This window comes from Artemia franciscana, chromosome 11 (genome assembly GCF_032884065.1).
Source record: "Artemia franciscana chromosome 11, ASM3288406v1, whole genome shotgun sequence".
Lineage (NCBI taxonomy): Eukaryota > Metazoa > Arthropoda > Branchiopoda > Anostraca > Artemiidae > Artemia > Artemia franciscana.
Window position 1 is genome coordinate 10,283,744 of NC_088873.1, and position 23,611 is coordinate 10,307,354.

Here is a 23,611-nt window from a genome sequence, read left to right on the forward strand (position 1 = left end):
TATTTATATGCACAGACAAAGGGACAGCGAAGAATGTTGTATATTCGCGAGTTTTACGTAGTTAAAAACATATATATATATGTATATATATATATATATATATATATATATATATATATATATATATATATATATATATATATATATATATTCACAGATGGGATACAGGGACACAACTGCAATGGCGCGTAATGACTTACGCGCGCGGAGGGGCTTGGGGGGCGAAGCGCCCCTACCAACTAGGTGTTGGGGCGGCGCGAAGCGCCACCCTAACAGCTAGTTTTTCATCATTTCTGTAGTTTTTACATAATAGGCAATGTTTACTTATGTTAAGGATGACGCATTCACACGTGACTTGATTAATTGCAAGGGGGATCCTCTTGGAGGATCCCTGCTAATAAATGAGGAGGACACACACGTGGGTATTACGTAATGACGGGGGACCCATATGGGATGTTTCATAATACTTTAAGAGATTTCATTTCCTTTCAATGCGTTTTTTTCAGTGATCCATTAGATTCTAAAGATTTGATGTCCAAATTAGGATTCGGAAGGGCATTTTCATCAAATGGAACTGCGCTCTAAACAGCTGTACCATGAAACCCTTTCTAATATTATGATTTAGGAAACATATTCACGAAACAACCTATTGTACTTAAAGAGAATCCGCCATTCGCGCATACTAGAATGATTAAGCTATTACGTGTTTCCTATTACTGCAATAACTGACATGCAGGATGGAAAATTTATTACTGAAATTTGGTTATGTTTGATATAACAAAACAACGGAAGCAACAAAACATGAGAAAAGCTTATAAAGGATAAAATATAAGCAAAAAGAATCATGCATCAAAGAAAGGCTGGGAAACCACCAACTAATTCCAGAGGGGGGGGGCTTGTTATTAAAGGTAAATTTAAACCGAATTAAGATATATGGCAGCCTTTAATGAAAATGCCTCGTTTCTTTGAGTCAAGACTAAACACCCCCAATTGACAAGCGCATACTTGAATAATATTTTCTCTTCAAATTTCACATAATCTCGTTAGAGGTAACTTAAGCCCTATTAAGAGCTATTTCCGAAAGCTTTTAGTGAAAATACCACGTTTCTTCGAGTCAAGACTATGTAGCCCCGGTTGACAAGCACACATTTGAATAATATTTTCCCTTCAAATTTCACTTAATCTCGTTAGAGGTAAATTTAAGCCACATTGAGATATTTTTGAGAACTTTTAATGAAAATGTCTCGTTTCTTTGAAGCTATGACTATGTGGTTGACAGACACAAACTTGAATAATATTTCTTTTTGAATCCACAAATTCTCGTTAGAAGTAATTTTAAGCAAAATTAAAAGCTATTTATGAGTGCTGTCAATGAAAATGTCGCATTTCTTTGAGCCAAGAATATGCACTCCTGGTTGACGAGCGCACATTCAAATAGTTTTTTTTTGTCTTCAAATTTCACATAATCTCGTTAGAGGTAAATTTGAGCAGCATTAAGATATTTTTGTGGGCTTTTAATAAAAATACAACGGCTCTTTGGGCCAAGACCATGCATCCCCGGTTGACAAGCGTATACTTGGATAATATTTTCTCTTCCAATTTCAAACAATCTCGTTAGAGGTAAATATAAGCCACGTTAAGATATTTTTGAGAGATTTTAATGAAAACACCCAGTTTCTTTAACTGAGTGTTAAATTTCACTTCCCCTCCCTCCCCCCAGTCGAAAATATTTAATTAAAACCTCTTAGTTTAAATTTAAACTATAGAAAATGTTAATTCAAACAATTCACACCATCCAGAAAATACGTGGCTAGCCCACCCTAGCAAAAAATTCCAGTAGGGGAGGGTTGCTATTAGAGATGAATTCAAACCCTATCAAGAGTTACTTGTGAGGGTTCTTAATGAAAATCCCTAGTTCCTTTACACTGGGTGTTAGATTTCAGTCACCGCACCGCCAAAAAATTCAATTAACACATCCCATCTCAAATTTAAGCTGTAAAATATGTTAGTCCAAACATTGACATCACCGTGGCAATATGTGGCTACCCCATGATACACTTTATCATTCTTAAGACATATTCTACATATTTTCATGATAAAAATAGCTCAAAATTCATTGATTTGTGTTTTTGCAAGCCAATCCCAAGGTGATACCCTCCATGGCAATTCACGCCACCGTGCCACACTATTACTGACCCTCTAGCACCCTTCATTAGTTCTGAGACATTTTCCAGATATTTTCTTGTTAAAAATCCTGCATTCAGTTCATTGGTTCCTGTTTTTGGCAAGCCAACCCTCCGCGATACACAGTCATTTCACATCACTGTGTCACACTATGATTGGCCCTCTGGCACCCCTCTTTACTTGTAGATCATTTTCAGACATTTCTTGATCAAAATTATGCTTTGACTCCATTGGTTCGCGTCTTCCTAAGCAAACAATTTCGTGGTGCCCCCGGAACACTTCACACCACCATGACATTATGCGCCTGGCCCCAAGGCAGTGGCATCCATCATCATTTCTAAGGCATTTTCAACCTCTTTCCCATAAAAATAAGCTTGTAAATATAAATTTCACACTGTTTTTATTTTGAAAAGCGGATCTTACCTTTCCATTGTTAGAACTTGATAGTCTAAGGCAAATCGCGCCACTTTAAATCTATTTCTTGAACGAGCTTTCTCCTAATGGATGGCTACCCATATACTGTCATAGTGGTGTGAATTGTTTGGACCAAAATTTTCTGAAGTTTGAAGTTAAGTTGAGAGGTATTAACAGAATTTTTAGACTGACGAGGAGGAGGGGAGGTGAAATTGAACGGCCAGTCAAAGAAACAAGGTATTTTCATTAAAGGCTCTCAAAAGTATCTTAATGTGGCTTAAATTTACCTCCAACGAGATTATGTAAAATTTGAAAAGAAAATGTTATTCAGATGTGCGCTTGTCAACCGGGGGGAGGGGCGCATAGTCATGCCTGAAAGAAACTAGACAATTTCATTAGAAGCCCTCAAAAATATTTTAACGTGGATTAAATAAATTTACCGCTAACGAGACTACGTGAAATTTGAAGAAAAACGTTATCCAAGATTGCGCTTGTCAACCGGGGGTACATAGTCTTGGCTCAAAGAAAGGAGGCATTTCCATTATAAGGTATCAAAAATATCTTACTGTGGCTGATATTTACCTCCAACGAAATTGTGTGGAGTTTGAAGAGAATTATTCAAATGTCCACTTGTCAACCAGGGCTGCATAGACTTGGCTTATATTAACGAGGCATTTTCATCAAAAGTCCTCAAAAACATCTAATAGCACATTCAAATTCCAACAGTGCAACGGACTATTAATAAAAAATACGCTAACAGCAACCCATGATATTATCTGATAACATCCTCTAAAGCATTACTTAATACGCAGGAGCATACCAAAAGTATTCAAATTTCAGCAATCGATTTTCCACCCTGCATGTCAGTTATTGCAGTCATAGGAAACGCGTAATTAATAGCGTAATCAATCTAGTATGCGCGAACAGGGGGTTCTCCTTAAGTTCAGTAGATTATTTCGTAGAGTCTATTTCCAGAGTCATAATATCAGAAAGGGTTCCAGGGTCCAGCTGTCTACGGCACAGTTCCATTGGATGGAACATGTAAATTCAAGAAAATGAAACTAAGAGAATAATTAGTCAAATTCACTGCCATAAGACGATATAAATCGTTTCAGTTTACAAATTAGGGCTTGTTCTCACTTAACACAGGGATGACTAGCTTAGGGATAGATTAACTTAGGGCTAAAACTAAATTAAATTCGACCTACAAAGTCAAAGTCCCCAACCACATTGCCATTAATTTTTAGTACAGCGTACAATCTGTTACAAATTCAAGAAGCTTTTCAGGAGCAACAATCGACTCTTTGCCTTCACTGCAAATTTTCAAAGTGATTCTGATACAAAAAGAGGCTCTTTGTCCAAGTTCTTAATAAGAAAAATGAATCCATGGCTAATCAGGTGAAATTTCCCCCTCTGTAGGCTACAATTTTTGCCTCAGAACCCATTACTCCTCGGATACTAATTGCAAATTGCAAGTTTCAATCTCACTCATCAGACTGTTCGTGTAAACAAACTAAATTCCCAATAGTGACCGAAACTATAAAAACAAAATTTTGGTCGTTATAGATTACTTTTTCTTTGTATACAGATTCGAAATATGTAAAACATATAATGTTTAATCTTACCTATCAAAACCTTCGAGCCTGAGAAAATCTGCCTAATTTTGGAATAAGGGGGAAACACTTCCAAAAACTCACACTATCAGATTCAGGATAATAGAGAACCCTATTATCAAGCTCCTGTATACACAAACATAGAATTTTGCATTTTTTGCCAGAAGCAAGATAACGGGCGCGTGTTTATTTTTTATTTTATTTTATTGTTGTTTTTTTTGTTTTATTTTCGGTGACTGATCGTATCAAATCAGTGACCCTATGAGATCAAGAGCGGACGCGTTTTACCTGAAAACAAAGGTTCTATTGCACTTTTTAAGTGACCGAAAATGCTGGAAGACAGCTAGCTCAAAACCACGCCCCTTTTTTCCTAAAGTCGTCTGATCAAAATTTTGAGATAGCCATTTTGTTCAGCACAGTTGAAAGATCTAATAACTATTTCTTCGAGGATGATTTGACCCCCCAGAGTCCCTGGGAGAAGGGCTGCAAACTATGAACTTTGCCCATTGTTTAATATTGGCTATTGGAAGTATACGAGTATTTTTCAGGAGAAGGAGGTTGTTTTTCTGGCACGGGGAGGGGGTACGTGGGAGGTTCTTTCCAAAAAGCGATTTTTTTATGGGGGAAGCGGATTTTCCAAGGAGGAGGAGCTGGATTTCCAGGCATTAGTTAAAAAATAATCAGAAATTAAATAAAAAATAAGTTTTTTAACTAAAAGTAAGAAGCAACATTATAACTTGAAACAAACAGAAACTATTACGTATATGAGCTTTAATTTCCCTCCTCCATGCTTCATTCTTTACGCTAAACTTTTTTTTGAAATTTTAAAGAAGCTTATTATTCTAATTAGACGGACCTTGTGTTTCAGGAGTCATTATTAAATAATTAAAACAAAAAGTCCAACCAAAAGAGGGAGGTATTGAGGAAGGGGCAAGCCCCCTGATATACGTAATAATTTCTGTTCGTTTTAAATTTTAATGTTGCTCTTTACTTTTAGTTGAAAAACTTGTTTTTTCATTTATTTAATTTAACAAATAGGATGATCTTCGGTCATAATCTAGACTTTAGTTGGTTTTCACCCAGAGCCAAAAAAAAAGTTGTCCTTCACTGGTCTTGGGGGATCTAAGGACCATATACGATTTTTTTTTGATTTGAGTATTTGAGCTTTTTTACATGAATAACACATGATATACAAACAGAAAAGTATTTAAAAAGAATGATAAATAAACAGAACAAATTATTGATAAGTAGAAATAAGCTGGACGCTTCATTATGTCCATAAAAATTTTTTAAACCCCAGCCAGAATGCTTGGTAGGGGATTGTGCAAAAAAAAAAAAGAATGAGGAATTGACAGCATACATGAAACGCAACCATTTATAGGGGGACATTCCAGACAGGCACGTAAAGAGGGAACAATATTTCTGTGAGGATACAACTTACAAAAATTTTGCAAAAATATAGGAATTTCCGGGAAAGACACAGGGATCAAAAGCCCCTTTCCTTCATTTATGCCTAAGTAACCACTTACAGCCTGTATGTGTGGAAATGACTCGAAGAAATAAGGACTACATATGTTCAGTACAAATGCACCCGCATCAATTTTGCAACGAGGGGTGGGGGGGTGTGCCTAAAAAATAATCCAGAAGGGAGGATTTAACTTTGAAATAAGGATTTATCCCCTGAAAATGCAATATTTTCTCCCAGTGAATTCATTTTCATCATATATTTACTTTCTAGAGTTGGGGGGGGATTAAAGGGCTGCCTGTGTTACCATTGGGAAAACCAAAAATGTTCATCCATACTTCTTGCATGGTTGCCAAGGCGTTTCCCATCAGCACCCCTCTTAATCTTTGATGTCCGTAATACGTCTGAGAAAAATGAGGACCAATAATATTGCCCAGCAGATAAGTATCTCGCCGGAAATGAGTTCTTTAATTTTTTTTTTTATTAATTGAATTGTTATAAAACTAGTACTTCTTAACAAATTCCTCCTGAAATTTTGAACCTTCAACAAGTACAATAAAACCAGGTGTTCCAGCAATGACGCAGTATCTGCAAGAGAGAAACATTAATTGCCATCACTTTAAAAAAAGAGGAAACTTGATAGTTCCTGAGACCCATGAATCTAAGCAAAAACATCGAAAGAACATTAAAGCATCTGTGAAGAATTTAAGATTCGAGAAAGAGATTAAACTTAATATCTTCTCAAGAAACTATCTGCAAGTGATTTAGGGACAGCAGTGATTTTGGGATATTATTTAGGGACAAGAAACGTTCCCCGTCTAATTTAGGGACATCATTGAAAGAATGGCCAGTGTGAGATAAAATTTGAGACAATATCTGACGTAAAAAGTTATTTTATTAGAATAGAGTGAAAAACGAGATTTAGAATAGACTTAACCCCTTCCCCAAACTAAAATAACACCTATGATGGGGCTTTCTTGAAATACAAAAATATTTCTTTGAAATAAATGTACATTTTCTTGAAGTATGAGCCTCATATATAAATGGGCCACAAAAAGAGGTATAAAAGAAAAAACACAGATTTTGCAGATAAGTCATTGTTTCTTTTCCTTTGTCAGGTGAGTAACAGTAGCGTAGGTGAGTAACAGTAGGTGAGTAACAGGCAGCGCTGCTCTATCATAGTAAGTAAAATGTCATAGGCAGCTCTGCTCTATCATAGTAAGTAAAATGTCAGGCAGCGCTGCTCTATCATAGTAAGTAAAATGTCATAGGCAGCACTACTCTATCATAGTAAGTAAAATGTCAGGCAGCGCTGCTCTATCATAGTAAGTAAAATGTCATAGGCTCAAAACTGCATCAAAACTGATCAAACTGTATCAAAATTGGGCCACAAAAAGAGGTATAAAAGAAAAAACCCAGATTTTGCAGATAAGTCATTGTTTCTTTTCCTTTGTCAGGTGAGTAACAGTAGGTGAGTAACAGGCAGCGCTGCTCTATCATAGTAAGTAAAATGTCATAGGCAGCTCTGCTCTATCATAGTAAGTAAAATGTCAGGCAGCGCTGCTCTGTCATAGTAAGTAAAATGTCATAGGCTCAAAACTGCATCAAAACTGATCAAACTGTATCAAAATTGGGCCACAAAAAGAGGTATAAAAGAAAAAACCCAGATTTTGCAGATAAGTCATTGTTTCTTTTCCTTTGTCAGGTGAGTAACAGTAGGTGAGTAACAGGCAGCGCTGCTCTATCATAGTAAGTAAAATGTCATAGGCAGCTCTGCTCTATCATAGTAAGTAAAATGTCAGGCAGCGCTGCTCTGTCATAGTAAGTAAAATGTCAGGCAGCGCTGCTCTATCATAGTAAGTAAAATGTCATAGGCTCAAAACTGCATCAAAACTGATCAAACTGTATCAAAATTGGGCCACAAAAAGAGGTATAAAAGAAAAAACCCAGATTTTGCAGATAAGTCATTGTTTCTTTTCCTTTGTCAGGTGAGTAACAGTAGGTGAGTAACAGGCAGCGCTGCTCTATCATAGTAAGTAAAATGTCATAGGCTCAAAACTGCATCAAAACTGATCAAACTGTATCAAAATTGGGCCACAAAAAGAGGTATAAAAGAAAAAACCCAGATTTTGCAGATAAGTCATTGTTTCTTTTCCTTTGTCAGGTGAGTAACAGTAGGTGAGTAACAGGCAGCGCTGCTCTATCATAGTAAGTAAAATGTCATAGGCAGCTCTGCTCTATCATAGTAAGTAAAATGTCAGGCAGCGCTGCTCTATCATAGTAAGTAAAATGTCAGGCAGCGCTGCTCTATCATAGTAAGTAAAATGTCATAGGCAGCTCTGCTCTATCATAGTAAGTAAAATGTCAGGCAGCGCTGCTCTGTCATAGTAAGTAAAATGTCAGGCAGCGCTGCTCTATCATAGTAAGTAAAATGTCATAGGCTCAAAACTGCATCAAAACTGATCAAACTGTATCAAAATTAGGCCACAAAAAGAGGTATAAAAGAAAAAACCCAGATTTTGCAGATAAGTCATTGTTTCTTTTCCTTTGTCAGGTGAGTAACAGTAGGTGAGTAACAGGCAGCGCTGCTCTATCATAGTAAGTAAAATGTCATAGGCTCAAAACTGCATCAAAACTGATCAAACTGTATCAAAATTGGGCCACAAAAAGAGGTATAAAAGAAAAAACCCAGATTTTGCAGATAAGTCATTGTTTCTTTTCCTTTGTCAGGTGAGTAACAGTAGGTGAGTAACAGGCAGCGCTGCTCTATCATAGTAAGTAAAATGTCATAGGCAGCTCTGCTCTATCATAGTAAGTAAAATGTCAGGCAGCGCTGCTCTGTCATAGTAAGTAAAATGTCAGGCAGCGCTGTTCTATCATAGTAAGTAAAATGTCATAGGCTCAAAACTGCATCAAAACTGATCAAACTGTATCAAAATTGGGCCACAAAAAGAGGTATAAAAGAAAAAACCCAGATTTTGCAGATAAGTCATTGTTTCTTTTCCTTTGTCAGGTGAGTAACAGTAGGTGAGTAACAGGCAGCGCTGCTCTATCATAGTAAGTAAAATGTCATAGGCAGCACTACTCTATCATAGTAAGTAAAATGTCAGGCAGCGCTGCTCTATCATAGTAAGTAAAATGTCATAGGCTCAAAACTGCATCAAAACTGATCAAACTGTATCAAAACTGGGCCACAAAAAGAGGTATAAAAGAAAAAACACAGATTTTGCAGATAAGTCATTGTTTCTTTTCCTTTGACAGGTGAGTTACAGAATAAGCTTGTAAATACTAGCTGATACCAATAGGAAGCATTACGAGCATTTTCCGGAAGAAGGGAGAAAGAAGATTGTGGTACTGTATTTTGAAACAAAGTCACCTACTCTTGTTCAGAGACAGTTTCGACGCGAATATTCTGGGACGAAAATTCCCCACCAACCATTTCCCTAAACAGTGTAGATTCTTCAACCACAAACTAAAGCCAACAACACCGAAGAATAATCTCGGCCAGACTATAAAGGATCGTATTGAGAACGACAAACAGCTCTTGGACTGCCTTCTCTTCAGCGAAGAGCCAAACTTCCAATTAAGTGAGCATATAAAACTTCAGCTTTTGGGTCACTGAACAACCTCTTGAATATGTTCAAAAACCACAAAGTGTAAAAAACGATGATATGAGCTGCACTTTAAAATAATAATATTTTCGGCCCCTAGGTTTTGAAAATGAGGTCACCCAGCAATAGTGAATGTAGTCCGATGCACCGAGTTGCATCGGTAAAGCTTCATTTCAGCATTAAAGAAGAGAAGAGAATTTGATATAAGTATGTTCAAAAGTGATAATACATTTATGATAAACTTTGGACTTTTTTATATAGTTTTAAAATGTAAGGTATTTAGGCTATCCCAAATCACTAAGCGCATTAAAAAATTGGAGCTATGACACTATGGGCTCATGGCTTTCATCTTTTTGACAGTCACTTGGGTTTGTCGTAATGATTCTAACTTTTTTGTTTGGGGCCTACGAAAAAGGGGTCATGTTGTAATGTGGAAACCTTGGACATTTTTTTGTTGGGGTGAGCCCCCTAGTACACAGAAAATTTTTTGGGTTACTCCAAGCCCCAATCCCCTCTTCTGTTGTCTGTATTATCAACTTAAAATGTATTAAGGTTTTTGAATGTTTTTCAATAGTATGGTACACCACCCCACTGTTCTGACCTAACCAATACCTAAGACAATACTTCCAAGGCGACTGAATAATCTCGAGGTGGATCTAATCCTTGGCCACCCTAATCCCCCGGTCTGAGTTCGACAGATTACTTTATCCAGGAATACTCGAAGGATTATAACGACAACTCAGGTACAACTGACTAACTGAAAGAAAACATCAAGATAGAAGTTAGGAGAATTCCGAATAACGTCTTAAAGAGAGTAGTGAATAATTTCAAAATTACTGTTATTTGCACTTGAGCGAATTCAAAACATTTTTTTTTATATTGTTTTCTCTTTTAGAACGTCGATAAATCCCCCACCATTATCATTACCAAACTGCCGCCATCACCATTACCATCGTCAAAAAACTCCGAATGGATATTTACAGGTCCATACATTAAATAACAAGAAAATCACAGTTTCTGCATGTACTACTGATGTCTCGTCTTTATTTTCATTAGCTTTTTTCTAATGACGGATATTTACAGGTCCACACATTGAATAACAAGAAAATCACAGTTTCTGCATGTACTACTGATGTCTCGTCTTTATCTTCATTAGCTTTTTTTCTAATGACGATCGAAGCGGTGGTTGTAAAATATTGTAAATAGGTTCATTTAATTGGATATTAAAAATATCCTTTTATATGTCATGAAGTATATCACATAACAGCGACGCGTTCTTTTCGGCTATTTTGTGCCACAAAACATCCATTTGGGCCGATTCATAGTCATTAAAATACAAATTCCGAGATAACTAGTCGATTTGACATGCTCAAATATCCTTAATTGGGGTCTCCCATCTTGAAAATGAAAACAAATTGTATTTAACATGGGTAGCACGAGTATTATTTCACCTTTTTCTCCAGGGGCCTCTTTTTGGATCACTTGAGCTTGATTTGAAAATTTTTATGACTTTTTTTAAGTTACAAAAAGATCGTGGAACAACTAAGTGCCACTTTCTGCTTCCAAACCAAAACTTTAAAAACGGGGTACAAAAGAAACCTTGAAAAAACGCATAAAAAATGTGAAATTTATATCTACTCCCTTATGATTTCTGGGAATATTTCTGGTCTACGCTGTTATTGTGAAAGTAAAGAGTAACATTAAACCCCAATATGAGCAGAATTTATTCCGTATAGTAGGGGGGCTGCGCCTTCATCATCTAAACCTCCACCTCAGGGCCACAGAAATTTCGGAGGTTGCTTATTAGATCAGAAATTGAGAGATCCTTTTTTTTTACAAGTCGAAAGTGATTAGAGACCAACCAGTCGCGGGGAGGGGAATATTTTCCAGGTTTATTCTGAGGGAGGATTTCCTGCGATAGTATTTTTCGGGAAGGGGTATTTTACGCGTATGGGGGGGAATTTTCACGGGGAGAGGTGGGGTAAATATCAGCCACCGAACATAGACCTACTACTTGATGTAATAGTTCCTAGTATGTTTCAGTTCAAAATGTAAATGCTAGACTTTTTGCGAATATGGAAAGTGGTTGCATTAGGAAAATGAAACTTTCAGAATAGTGCTATGAGCAATGCAAATATAGCAAATATTTACATAATTTCAATATATCCCAAATTTGTTCTATTTGATGAGACAAATAGCTTTGGTACATTTTCTTCAAGAAAGGTAACGGAAGTTAAGCTACAAAATTGCGAGCACGGTATTTCCAGGTCTAAACCTTTCCCTTCCTGAGTTCTTGCAAAGTGTAACACCGCGCACGTAATAGTATTATTTATCGAAGTCAAACTTAATTATTGATTTACGGAGGCACAATTTCATTTTGCGATAAGACTGAGAAAAAAAAGTACGGACTGTTCAAAAAGGGGGCGGGCGGGGCAAGCTACCCTGGCACCGTTTAGCAGTGAGGTGCGTGGTGCGGTCGAGATTTCTTAAAAGGTGATCACGAAGGTCATTTGCTATTTGCATAAAATGTTCCGGGGGGAGTCGGGTCGGGACGAGAAGTTTCCTCAGGTGCCACAAGCCCTTGGAATGACCCTGAAAATATCTAAATGTGTTTACCAGCAAGGTATTGGTGAACCAGACTCAAAACCTGCAAATAATCTTTTCCCTTATTTTCTCCGCTCTTTGTGCTATGGTTTTAGACAATTTCGCCTCCGATTACGTCAATTTTAACAATTTTGATCAGAAATTCGTGGAGGTATTTTCCGCAATAAAAATGTAATACAACATGTTTTTACTATGGAAACTAGCTTAGTACTTAAACACATTTCTTTTTCTCTAAAAAATAGTTCTAGCGGAATAATGTCCTCTTCCTAATTGAAATCATGTTATAAACCTCGTTTAACTACTGATAATAATGATAAAATCGAGGAAATCGTCCAAATTAGGCTCCAGGTCTCTCGTGAACTAAGTACCTGTATTATTGAAAACAGTTTTTAATGTTTTAATTTGTTTTTTTTTTCGGTATGCTTTGTCCAGAATATCTAGATTTTAACTATCAACTGAACGTGGATAGCGAGTTTTCTTCGGGAACTAACCATCTGGAGGGGGAGGGGGCAAATATACCGTATAATGACACAATTTAGCTTTAAACTCACTTTCATAGAAGATAAATAATATTTATTGATGATTGGATTGCTCCCTCATCTCTGCCCTCAGCTACGTCCTACCTTGGGTACCTGCTGCTATACCCCTAATAGGCTTATTACCTTTTTAAAAATACCTTTAATCAAATCATATTAAAAATACCTTTTTTATATCAAAATAATGCTCCATTATCAAATAGTTCGTGTTAAGGATACATTATTAATATGACGTCAAAAGCTCGGTATTAGGCTGTTAGTAGCACAACAGCAAGGTAGGGCGTACCTAAAGGGGGGGGGGGTACCAGGGAGTAATCCCTTCCCCAACAGACTTGTCATCCTTTGGAAAAAAAATCTATAAAAGCAAATTTAAAGCTAATTGTATCGTAATACGGTATATTTGCCCCCCCCCCAAAAAAAGAGTTTATTTTAATGCAGTAACAATTACACCATTTCTTCTTTAAGAATTTTGAGCAATCCCAATATTTCTTTTATGTCTACTCAATCAAGAATCTAATATAGCCATGACATTTTCTTTTTTTTGGGGTGGGGTGTGGGGGAGAGCTGTCTACATTACTTTCTTGGTTATCTCCCTAATTACGTTCTTGGTTAGCTTTAATTGTACTCCTAACATTCTAACGCTATCCTATTTAGACATATCACAATAATGCTATAGTACTCTTTTTATAAATGCTTTATTTAGATGCTGTTCCAGGCACCAATACAATATCCTGAATTTCGTTCGGTGGGGGGCCTTTAAATAAAACATTATAAAACATATCAAAAATTAGTTTTCGTGTGTTTTGTTATTTTTTTCGAGTCGGACAGATATTTCGGGGGAGGGTTCAAACCTGGTAGCTACCTCCCTCCCCCTCGGATACGACCTTGCCAGAAATACCCCCATTTTTTCAAATTACGGGTGCATCCATTATTTCTGTTATGGGTTACATAATCAGGAAGGCCAATTTTAAAGAAAGCATGTTTCACGGGACTGGTAATTATGCGCAATCGTCTTAGTTAATTTCATACATGTCACTAAGCATTCTCGTCAAGATTAACAAATTTCCTTCCAGCGTATAGTAATTAAATATATTCATTCTCAGGCACGATTGTTTTTATTATTTGAAACGTCTCCAACTAGTAGCAGCATTTTGAAACCTTGGTGTATGCTTCATTATCTGTATGCTGGGTTGCCATCCCTAGTGATTTATGACTATTTTTAGCGATTTTTAATCATTAGATTATTGAAGAAAATCACTGTAATCTAGTGAATTTTTTCACCGGGTGACAACCCTGTCTGTAAAGGACATGCATACGTGTTGTGTGTAAGATTTTGTCGTAACGGGTTTATTTTGACATTAATTGAAAAAACAATTTATTTTCAATTGAAGTAAAGAGTTAAGTTGGAAACCAAAACGAGTAAAAATTCTTGCTTTGCAGCCTCTGGAACATATGTCTATGAAAAAATAGCTCAAATAAACGGACTCATGATATTTCGTTATATTTTTGGAAATACCAGCGCTTTACTGAAAATTAAATATAAAAAAAAACAAGTTTTTTTAACTGAAAGTAAGTAGCGACATTAAAACTTAAAACGAACAGAAATTGCTTCGTATATGAAAGGGGCTGCTTCCTCATCAACGCCCCGCTCTTTACGCTAAAGCTTTTTACTATTTTAAAAAGTAGAGTTGAGAGAAAGAGTCAAACTTTAGCGTAAAGAGCGGGGCGTTGATGAGGAAGCAGCCCCTTTCATATACGAAGTAATTTCTGTTCGTTTTAAGTTTTAATGTCGCTTCTTACTTTCAGTTAAAAAAAACTTTTTTTTTTACACTAAAGCTTAAATTTTGTCCCAATTCATTAAGAATGACCCCTGAATCACAAAAGCCGCAGAATAAATAGTTGAAATTACTAAAAATACTTTAGGGTAAAGGGCGAGGTATTAGGAGGAGGTGAGCCCCTCATATGCGTAATAATTTCTGTTCGTTTTAAGTTTTAATGCTACTCCTTTCTTTCAGTTGAAAAAACTTTTTCATATTTATTTTTTTTTAAATAACGCTATAAAATCCTGCGCTCCCTTCATGGAAATTTTCTTCCCCCATGACAAATTCCTCGATTGAAAGTTCCCCCAACATATCCCCCTCTTCTCAACCCCTCCCCCAACCAAAAAATCCCCCTGAAAACGTCTGTTAACTTCCCAATAACCATTACTATATGTAAGCACTGGTCAAAGTTTGTAACTTATAGCCCCTCCCACGGGGACTGTGGGGGAGTAAATTGTCCCCAAAGATATAGTTATAAGGTTTTTCGACTACCTGAATAAAATGGCTATCTTAGAATTTTGATCCGTTGACTTTGGGAAAATAATTAGCGTGGGAGGGGGCCTAGGTGCCCTCCATTTTTTGGTCACTTAAAAAGTGCACTAGAACTTTTCATTTCCGTTAAAATGAGCCCTCTTACAACATTCTAGGACCACTGGGTCAATACGATCACCCCTGGAAAAAAATGCACCTTCTGGCAAAAAATGCAAAATCTCACATTTTTGTAGATGGGGGCTTAAAACTTCTACAGTGGGGTTCTCTGATACGCTGAATCTGATGGTGTGATTTTCATTAAGATTTTATGATGTGGGGTCTTTTAGGGGGTGTTTTCCCCAATTTTCTAAAATCAGGCAAGTTTTCTCAGGCTCGTAACTTTTGATGGGTAAGACTAAACTTGATGAAACTTATATATTTAAAATCAGCATTAAAATGCGATTCTTTTGATGTAGCTATTGGTTTCATAATTCCATTTTTTTTAGAGTTTGGTTACTATTTAGCCGGGTCACTCCTAGCTACAGTTCGTTACCACGAACTGTGTGAAAAAGTATCTTATTTTGTATGTAAGAAATATAAAATATTTAAGGATTTTTTTTTCACAGTACGGCAATACAAGGTATTTTAATATGAACTGTATTCTCTTAATTTGAGTACGGCTGTAGATGCTAATTTTGAAGACAAATCCGAAGTGAAGGTTCCTGAGAGAGAGCCTACTGAAAGCCTTATAAAAAGAATTTTATTTCATGTAGGCTGTTTAAGGACATTTCTCTTCCTAAGCCAACGTCCTTTCGTGGACTTTGTGTTTTCAGTAAAAAGGTAGTTTTTCAAAATTCTACTATGTAGGAAAATATTCCGAGACGGCCTACTTGAGCTAGTTTTATATATAAATGTTGCAGAGGCTTTCAAGCAACCATGCTTGTTGATTTCAAGTCTCAACTTCGGGCTTTGATTTTATCAAGAAATATTATTCTTTAAGTTATATTTCTGCCCTGTTTTAGTATTTTCTAAATAATTAACCAGACTAAAAATCTTTGTCTAAATCAGGCCCAAGATAAAAAAAAGTTCAAAATGCAGTGTGTCAAGGTGCACTAATTTACGAAAATATAACGGAGGGGGGGGGCAAAATGTATTAATATCCAGGTGAAATTTTTGTTTTTTTTACACTTTTCAATAAAAACATCCAAAAGAGTATTTTGATTAAAAATATATAAAACAGATTTTCAGAATCTACGGAGGGGGGAGGGAGGAATTTAGGAGGATGTCTATTGGCATCCCATAATTTTTGCCAAAAATAAGCCATTAAAATATTGCTCTTACTTTCACCACTCTCAAGCTTTCCCACCAGATTATGTGCAAAATTCTCCTATAGAAAAGAACCCTGAACTATATTATAATAAAGTGCTTCCTATGTCCGAATTATCAGATTAAGTAAGAAAATAAACGAATTACTATACTAAATAGTGTATAATAGTGTATGTAAATACTCAACCAGACAAATTACTAAGAATATGAAAAAATAAGCTGTGAATAAATATGTAAAGCTTCATTGATTGTAGTTAAGCGAATGAAATTTGCAGGAATTGATCCAGAGCCTCATTTGTGCACTAAGAAGGTATTTTAGGGCATCTACCTCCACTCATACACCTCCCAAAGGACTTATCAATGAACTAGGATACAGCGTACTTTTGTTTTATGAAAAAAAAACTTTCAAAAATGCGTCTGCGACAGAAATGAATTAGCTCAGAACTTTCCTAAATTCTGACTTACAAAATATGAAAGGGTTCTGAATATTATTTTTATAACTTGAAAAAAACAATATGGCTTAAGATCCTCCTCAATTCATCGGTTTAAACTAAATCAAAGAAAATTTGGCTCGAAAAAAATAAGGGAAAATATTTTCCTTCAAAAATTTACCAAATTGTATTATATTTGCATTAACGTTGGCCCTATTCTGAAAGTTTCATCCTTATCTAGAATTTTAACTGGAATGCACAGAAATCTATCACATCTAGTTCTAGGCCTATGTTCATCCTTTGACTAGCAGAAAAAAAAACAGAAAACCAAAAATTTGACAAATTTTGTTATACTTGCATTCTTTTGTATTACTGGGTTTGAGTTACTGGATTGAACTTTTACTGGACCACAACGATCCATCAGATCAAGCTGAGGGCCTATGTTTTTCTTTTAGCTAGCAAAGAACCGAAAAAAAAAATCCTAAATTTTGTAAAATTTGCATAATGCATTACTCATGGCGCCATTCTGGAAGTTTTATTTTTCCTAATGCATCTATTCATATTAGCAAAAAGACCCCTCATTTAGAATTTTAACTGGAAGGCACAGGGACTTATCAGATCAAGTGTTCATGTTCATCTTTTAGATAGCAAAATAATGAAGCAAACCAAAAATTTGCCAAATTTTGTTATATTTACGTTACTCATGCCACAAGTCTGAAAAGTTTTATTCTCCTACGACAACTACTGTTCATATTAGAAAATAAGATTAATATTAGGACTAATTAATATAATTACTAATATAATAATAATATAATATAATACTATTAATATAAGACTAATAATAAATATTAGAAAATAATCATCAAGGATTTTAACCAGAATACACAAGAACCAATCACATCAGTTTGTAGGCCTGTATCAGCTTGTACAGCTTTTTCACACTAAGGTCGATCAGTTGAAGAGCTCGCAAATTCTCAATGCTTGCAGGTGTAAATTAAGGCAAGGCAAATGTGAAAAGTAGAGTAGAGAGATAATACACCCCCTCTATTCATGAAATCCCTCATTACTGGAATTGGATCTGAAATTGCACTCATGGAGAAATATTGACAAAATGAGACCAGAAATGCTACCAGACGAACTGCTAAAAAAAAGGTTCCTAGAATAAAAATATGCACAATCTTTTCTTTTTTTTCCATTTCGGCAGATAAACCCTTTTTGCCATTGGCGCGAGGAACTTCGAATGCTCTACCAGACATTCGTTTTCAGCGCTTGTTTCTGCCCTAGATTCCATATTCAAACCTTCTTTAGCTCGTTGAAGCCTGGTAACTATTTTCTAGCGATATTTCTTTATCGTGGCTCCATAGTTAACACTAAACCATATGAAACTGTTGAAGTAAAAAACAAAGTGCAAAGTTTGCCTAAGTTTATCAAAGTCCAGTACCCTTTGGAGGGGAAGAAAAAAGGTACACACTTTAAAAGACTGAAGTGTGGGTTTAGGAGTATTATAAAAATGCTCTTTGTAGGGCAAACTTTAGGAATGGGTGGACAAAGCTTGGATATAAATAGGAGAGATTTTGGGAGGAATCAATTCTATAAACAGCTTTTAGATAGTTTCCGATGAACTGGCTATCCTAAAATTTCCATTCGCTGGCATTCTGGATCCACTCAGCCAAAATTATTGTTTGAAGTGGAAAGTGGTACTTAGTTATGGCACAGTCTCTCTTGTGACTTAAAAAGAAGCACCAGAACTTTCAGTTTAAGTTCACATGATCCATTAATATTTTCCCCTGGGGAAAAAGATGAGACAATAGTCTTGCTAACCATGCTAAAATACAGTTTTTTTTTTATTTTCGCGATGGGAGACTCTAAAACTCAAATTAAGGACATTTGACTGAGATAAATCGATTGGCTACCTCATAATTTGCATTTTACTGCATTTTATCCTATATTGGCCAAAATAGATATTTTTCGGCACAAAATGGCAGAAATGGCACATCTCTGTTGTGCGATGTACTTCGCAATATGTAAAAGGGCCCATCTCAACAGATTTGGTCGGGATTTGAAATAAGAGCTCTGAGACATGAGTTCCTTCTAAATATCAAATTTCATTAAGATCCGGTCACCCGTTCTTAAGTTAAAATACCTTAATTTTTCTAATTTTTCCAAATTAACAACCCACAGCCCCCCCCCAAATAGAACGAATCCGTTCCAATTATGTCAATCACGTATTTATAACTTGTGCGATCATAAGATCCGATCATTTCTTCGTAAGTTAAATATACCTCATTTTTTTAAATGTTTTAGAATTGACTCTTCCCCCCCCCCACGAACTCCCACAAACAGAGCGGATCCGTCCTGTTATGCCAATCACGTATCTAGGACTTTTTCCCACCAAGTTTTATCCCAATCCGTCCACTCAAAGCGTTTTTCAAAATTTTAGGTTCCCCCCACCTCCCCCAATGTCAACGGATCTGGTAAAGATTTAAAATAAGAAATCTGAGACCCGATTTCCTTCCAAATATCAAATTTCATTAAGATCCAATCACTCCTTCATAAGTTAAAAATAATTCATTTTTCTATTTTTTCAGAATTAATCCTCCCCCCAACTCCCCCAAAGAGAGCAGATACGTTCCGGTTATGTCAATCACTTATCTAGGACTTGTGCTTATTTTTCCCACCAAGTTTCACCCGATCCCTCCACTCTAAGCGTTTTCCAAGATTTTAGGTTTCCCCACCCCAACTCCCCCCAATGTCACCTGATCCGGTCAGGATTTAAAATAAGAGCTTTGAGACACGAAATCCTTCCCAACATCAAATTTCACTAAGATCCAATCACCCGTTCGTAACCTAAAAATACCTCCTTTTTTCAATTTTTTTCGATTTAATGGTTAATACCAAGTGCCATTAAAATCGTTATTTCAAATAACCCTGCAGAAAACTGTTGAACCTAAAATGACCTAAAAACACTGAATGAGACCACTCGTTCAGACAATAACAAGTAAACATAATAGCTTAGGGTACTTGTTAATAATCCAGAACACACTTAAGAAGTGAAGTTAGGTATATCATAACGAAATGTACCAGAATATGATGAAAATATAATACTTTAGTAACAAAATTATGGAAACTAAAAAAAAAAAGAATTATAGAAAGCAGGCAGCCAAGAACCCATTATATTAAATAACTAACCTAACCACCTCTATATACGAAATATTTGATTAAATATACATTCATCGTAGTTTATTTCTCGAAAGAATAAACTAATTATATGATACTTTGATTTTTACGTGAGTAAAAATAATATTGGAAAGTTCGTTCAGGTAGGTATGAGGTATCCGTGATGATTCTTTTTAAATAATTAGTTTTAGTGTCTTTTCAGTCTATGTTTTGTTGCTTTATTTTTTCGCTTGTTTTGTGTATGTCACCATGACCCAATTGGGCATTCGTGTGAATAAATCTATCTATCCATCTATCTATCAATAAGTGAATGCGAAAGAAAAACCGGTTTACTGAGAAAAAAAAACAATGCAAACTGCTTGAGTGTATTATGGGTTGTTAACAAGTACTTAATCTAGTGATAGGTTGGCGTATGTCGTGTGCAGTGACTCACGCAGTGAAGAAGGTAAAATAGACAAGGGGCAGATTGCTTTCCTTATTTGAAAAAAGTTCATAAAGATACGTATGGTAGAAATCAAAGAGATAATAGTGGTTCAGAATGGCTCTGAAATGGGAAAAATTTGCAAGGTTAAGGAAGATTGATGTTTTCCAGAGAAATTATCTAGTGATATTTTTAGGCAATAGTTTGAATGATTGTATCAAACAGTAAGTCGTTCAAAAAACATAGAATGAAAGAGAGATTAATATAATTGGGAGACATTTTACGGATGAAAGATAATCCCTCTTGATATCCCTTTGGGGCCAAAGGGATAACATGACGTTTTCAAATGTTGTAGGGAGAAGTTACCAGAACGGAGTTTGGAGTTACAAGAATGAAATTACAAGAAAGGAGATATACTGACATGGAGAAACAGGGTCGTATCCAGGTTTCTTTTCGGGAGGGGATACAAAACAATTTTTCCAGGAGGGGGATTTACATAAAAAACTTTAAAAAACACATCAACATTTTATTTTATTTATTTTTGTTAGGTTTTTACGAGTCGGACAAACATTTCAGGCAGGGTGATTTAAACCCCCTAAAATCCCATCCCCTGAATACAGCCACGTGGAGAAGTGTGCGCAGCTGTGTTTGTCTCACGTTGCTTCAAAAAACCATTCGCAAAACTGTGGATGGCTGATAAAAGTCTACTTGTATTTTTATACTTAGCATAAAAAAGCCATTTTAAGAAATTTCTCTAAACATTTATAACTTTACTTTTCGAAAGATACAAAATACAGAAATTTCGCAAAAAGCCGTTTGTGGACGATGAAAAAATTCATAGAAAATTTTCAAATACATCGTAGATTGTCAACAGAATTGCAATGCAAATTCTTGAGCAGAAAAAACTTCAATTGTTTCTAGGATTATCTGTTACTAATGAACAGAAAAAAAATCTAATACCCAAAAATAAACATTACCTTTGGTTCGTCAGTATTTCATTTAGCCGTTTTATCAAAGGCACATGTAGAAGCGTATTCGTCTTCCTATCTTCAAAGTACACCCTCAATTTATCAACTGTATACTTCTTTTCAGCATCCCAAGGGGCTGGCTCAGATTCTGGACCAAAAATAACCTGCAAGTGGTCTTGAAACCTAAAACAATAGCTATAAACAACCAGAGAATACAAACAAAATATATAATAAAAGTATAATTGTTTTCTATTTTCATATCCAAATAGCTGATAAATAGTTCAGCTCTGTGGTTCTACAATTCACACAATAGTTGGATTCTAGTTGAAAGAAAAAACAAAAAAAAACATGCTTTTGACATATGTGTACAGATGGAGGAATTATTGGCTCGATTCAAAGACTGGTGTAAGAAAATATCACCCTTCCGGCTTAACCATCTATTATATACGGTAGAGTAGTAGACTGATACTTCCTACTTTTCTTTTGATTTGTTTTATCTTTCTACTTGTTTTTCTTTCTTCGTTAGATATGCTGGTTACTTTACCATAAAGTATATAATTATTCGTGTTTTTTTTCCTTTTTTGGTTTGTTTATTTTTCTTTCTTTCTCTATTTATACTTCTCTAGTGCATTTTTGAAATGGTACAAAAGAGGGTGAAAATAGATTATTATTTCATCTATATATCATGATATATATCATCATTTAAGATGATATTACTACTACTACTATTACCTACAACATTACCGTTTATCATCAATTCTATAACTTACTAGTAGCCTTCGGATAAGTCGAATATTTGCCTCATTTGAATAGTAGCAGACATGTCGTACAAATAACAGGGATTAATCTTTGTATTAGACAGTGAAAAACAATCACAAAACAACTCTGAATATTTCGATTACATATACAGCGACCGTCATCAGCAGATATACATATATCTGCTGCATCAGAAGCCTATCTACTGATGAAGGTAACTGCAATCGCTAACCGTATACCAACAATATAGTCTTTTTTTCACGCCCATGTTCATTGCTAAAAAGGCACGGATGCCTGATGCCGTGGCTCGTTTAGACCATTGCTCTAAACAAGCCACGAACCACGGTTTTGCAAATTCTTTAAATGAACTCATAAATACCAGACAGTCAGACCCTCGTCCCATCTAGCCTACGCCCGCCGCTTAAAGTATGGATATATTGACGATATCTGCCAATATATAGGCAAATTTGGCTACATATAGGCAAATTGGACTATATATATACAAACAATTTGCCTTCGTCAGTTATAATCGACAATTGTCAATTTGGCAAGGTAGAACCTCAACAGATTGCCTCTAGTTCGGCATCGTGGAGTGACACGCATGAGAGGTGTAGCATAAGTGGAAGACAGTGCCAAATTTGTCAATATATTGCTTCTCCCACCGGGAATTAGCCTGATAGAACTCCATTAAACCAAAAATAAGCAAAAATAGAATCAAATAATCTACCATGCGTAAAACTACCACTAGTCAGCATCGATAAAACAGAAATAAATATCCGAGTCAAACCCAAGTTGACTTCCCCAAACACATAATTACTGACCTTTTCAACAATGCTCAAAAACATTTTATGTGTCAAAACTTTGTTTGGATGTTTGTTATAGAAAATTATGGGCTTGGGAGGGGGAGGGGGTTCGGTTCGTTTCAAATCACTAGAAAGGGCATTTCAACTTTCAATTTAAATTCAAATGAGATCCATCTGAATTTAATACGACCGCCCGTTCCATAAGAACCTTATATGTCCCCAGGGCACAACTTAAAACCCTTGCCCCTGGGCTCTGGGGTCGTTCCAACCCTGAAACGAAAAGATTTACATGCCCTCATGGTATAACTTACAACCCTATACCCAGGTTGCTGGGTGGTTGTGTCAATCCTATAGGTATTATTATATGTCCTTTGGACTATTTTTATCAAAATCGCTGTCTCATAAGTTCAATCGGATGCATTTAGTGGAAAGAGGAGTTTTCGGGGAGGAGGAGGGGGGCTAAATGCCCTCCATCACTTTTGACGATTAAAAGGAACTAGAACTTCCGATTTCCAACCAAATTAGCCTCTTCTAAAGTTAAACAACCATCCATTCCATAAAAACCTTAAATGCCACACGGCATAACTTACAACCGTCGCCCCCAGGCTCTGGTGGTTTGTATTCCATAAGAGCCTTATATGCCCCGAGAACATAACTTAAAGCCCTTGCCCCAGGGCTTGGGAGTTGTTCCAGCCCTGGAGGCATTGTTATATGTTTTTTGGACTATTTTAAACCAAATTGCCACTGCACAATTTCAGTCAACTAAATTCCGTAAAAAGCAGGTTAATTGTGGTTGCTAGTTGACCTTCCTCACTACTGACTCTTAAAAGGGAACTGGAACTTCCAATTTCAAACAAATGAGCCACTTCTAAAGTTTATACAGCCATCCCTTCCATAAAAACCTTAAATGTCCCAAGGGCATAACTTAAAATCCTCGCCCCTAGACTCTGGTGGTTTGTATCAACCTCAAAAGCCTTGTTTATATGATCTTTGGACTACTTTAAATATAAT

General features: G+C 36.0%; 1 protein-coding gene across 1 annotated transcript in view; it reads right to left on the reverse strand.

The window, feature by feature from the left end:
* Positions 1-6,143: 6,143 nt before the first annotated feature.
* The window catches only part of LOC136032786 (tetratricopeptide repeat protein 4-like), a 61,049-nt gene continuing 43,581 nt past the window's right edge, over positions 6,144-23,611 (reverse strand). The window contains exons 7-8 of the mRNA XM_065713152.1: positions 21,051-21,224; positions 6,144-6,264 (exon numbers count right to left, since the gene is read on the reverse strand). Of these exons, the coding sequence (XP_065569224.1) occupies positions 6,180-6,264; positions 21,051-21,224 (259 nt within the window). The 3' untranslated portion in view covers positions 6,144-6,179. The remainder of the gene's footprint in view (positions 6,265-21,050; positions 21,225-23,611) is intronic.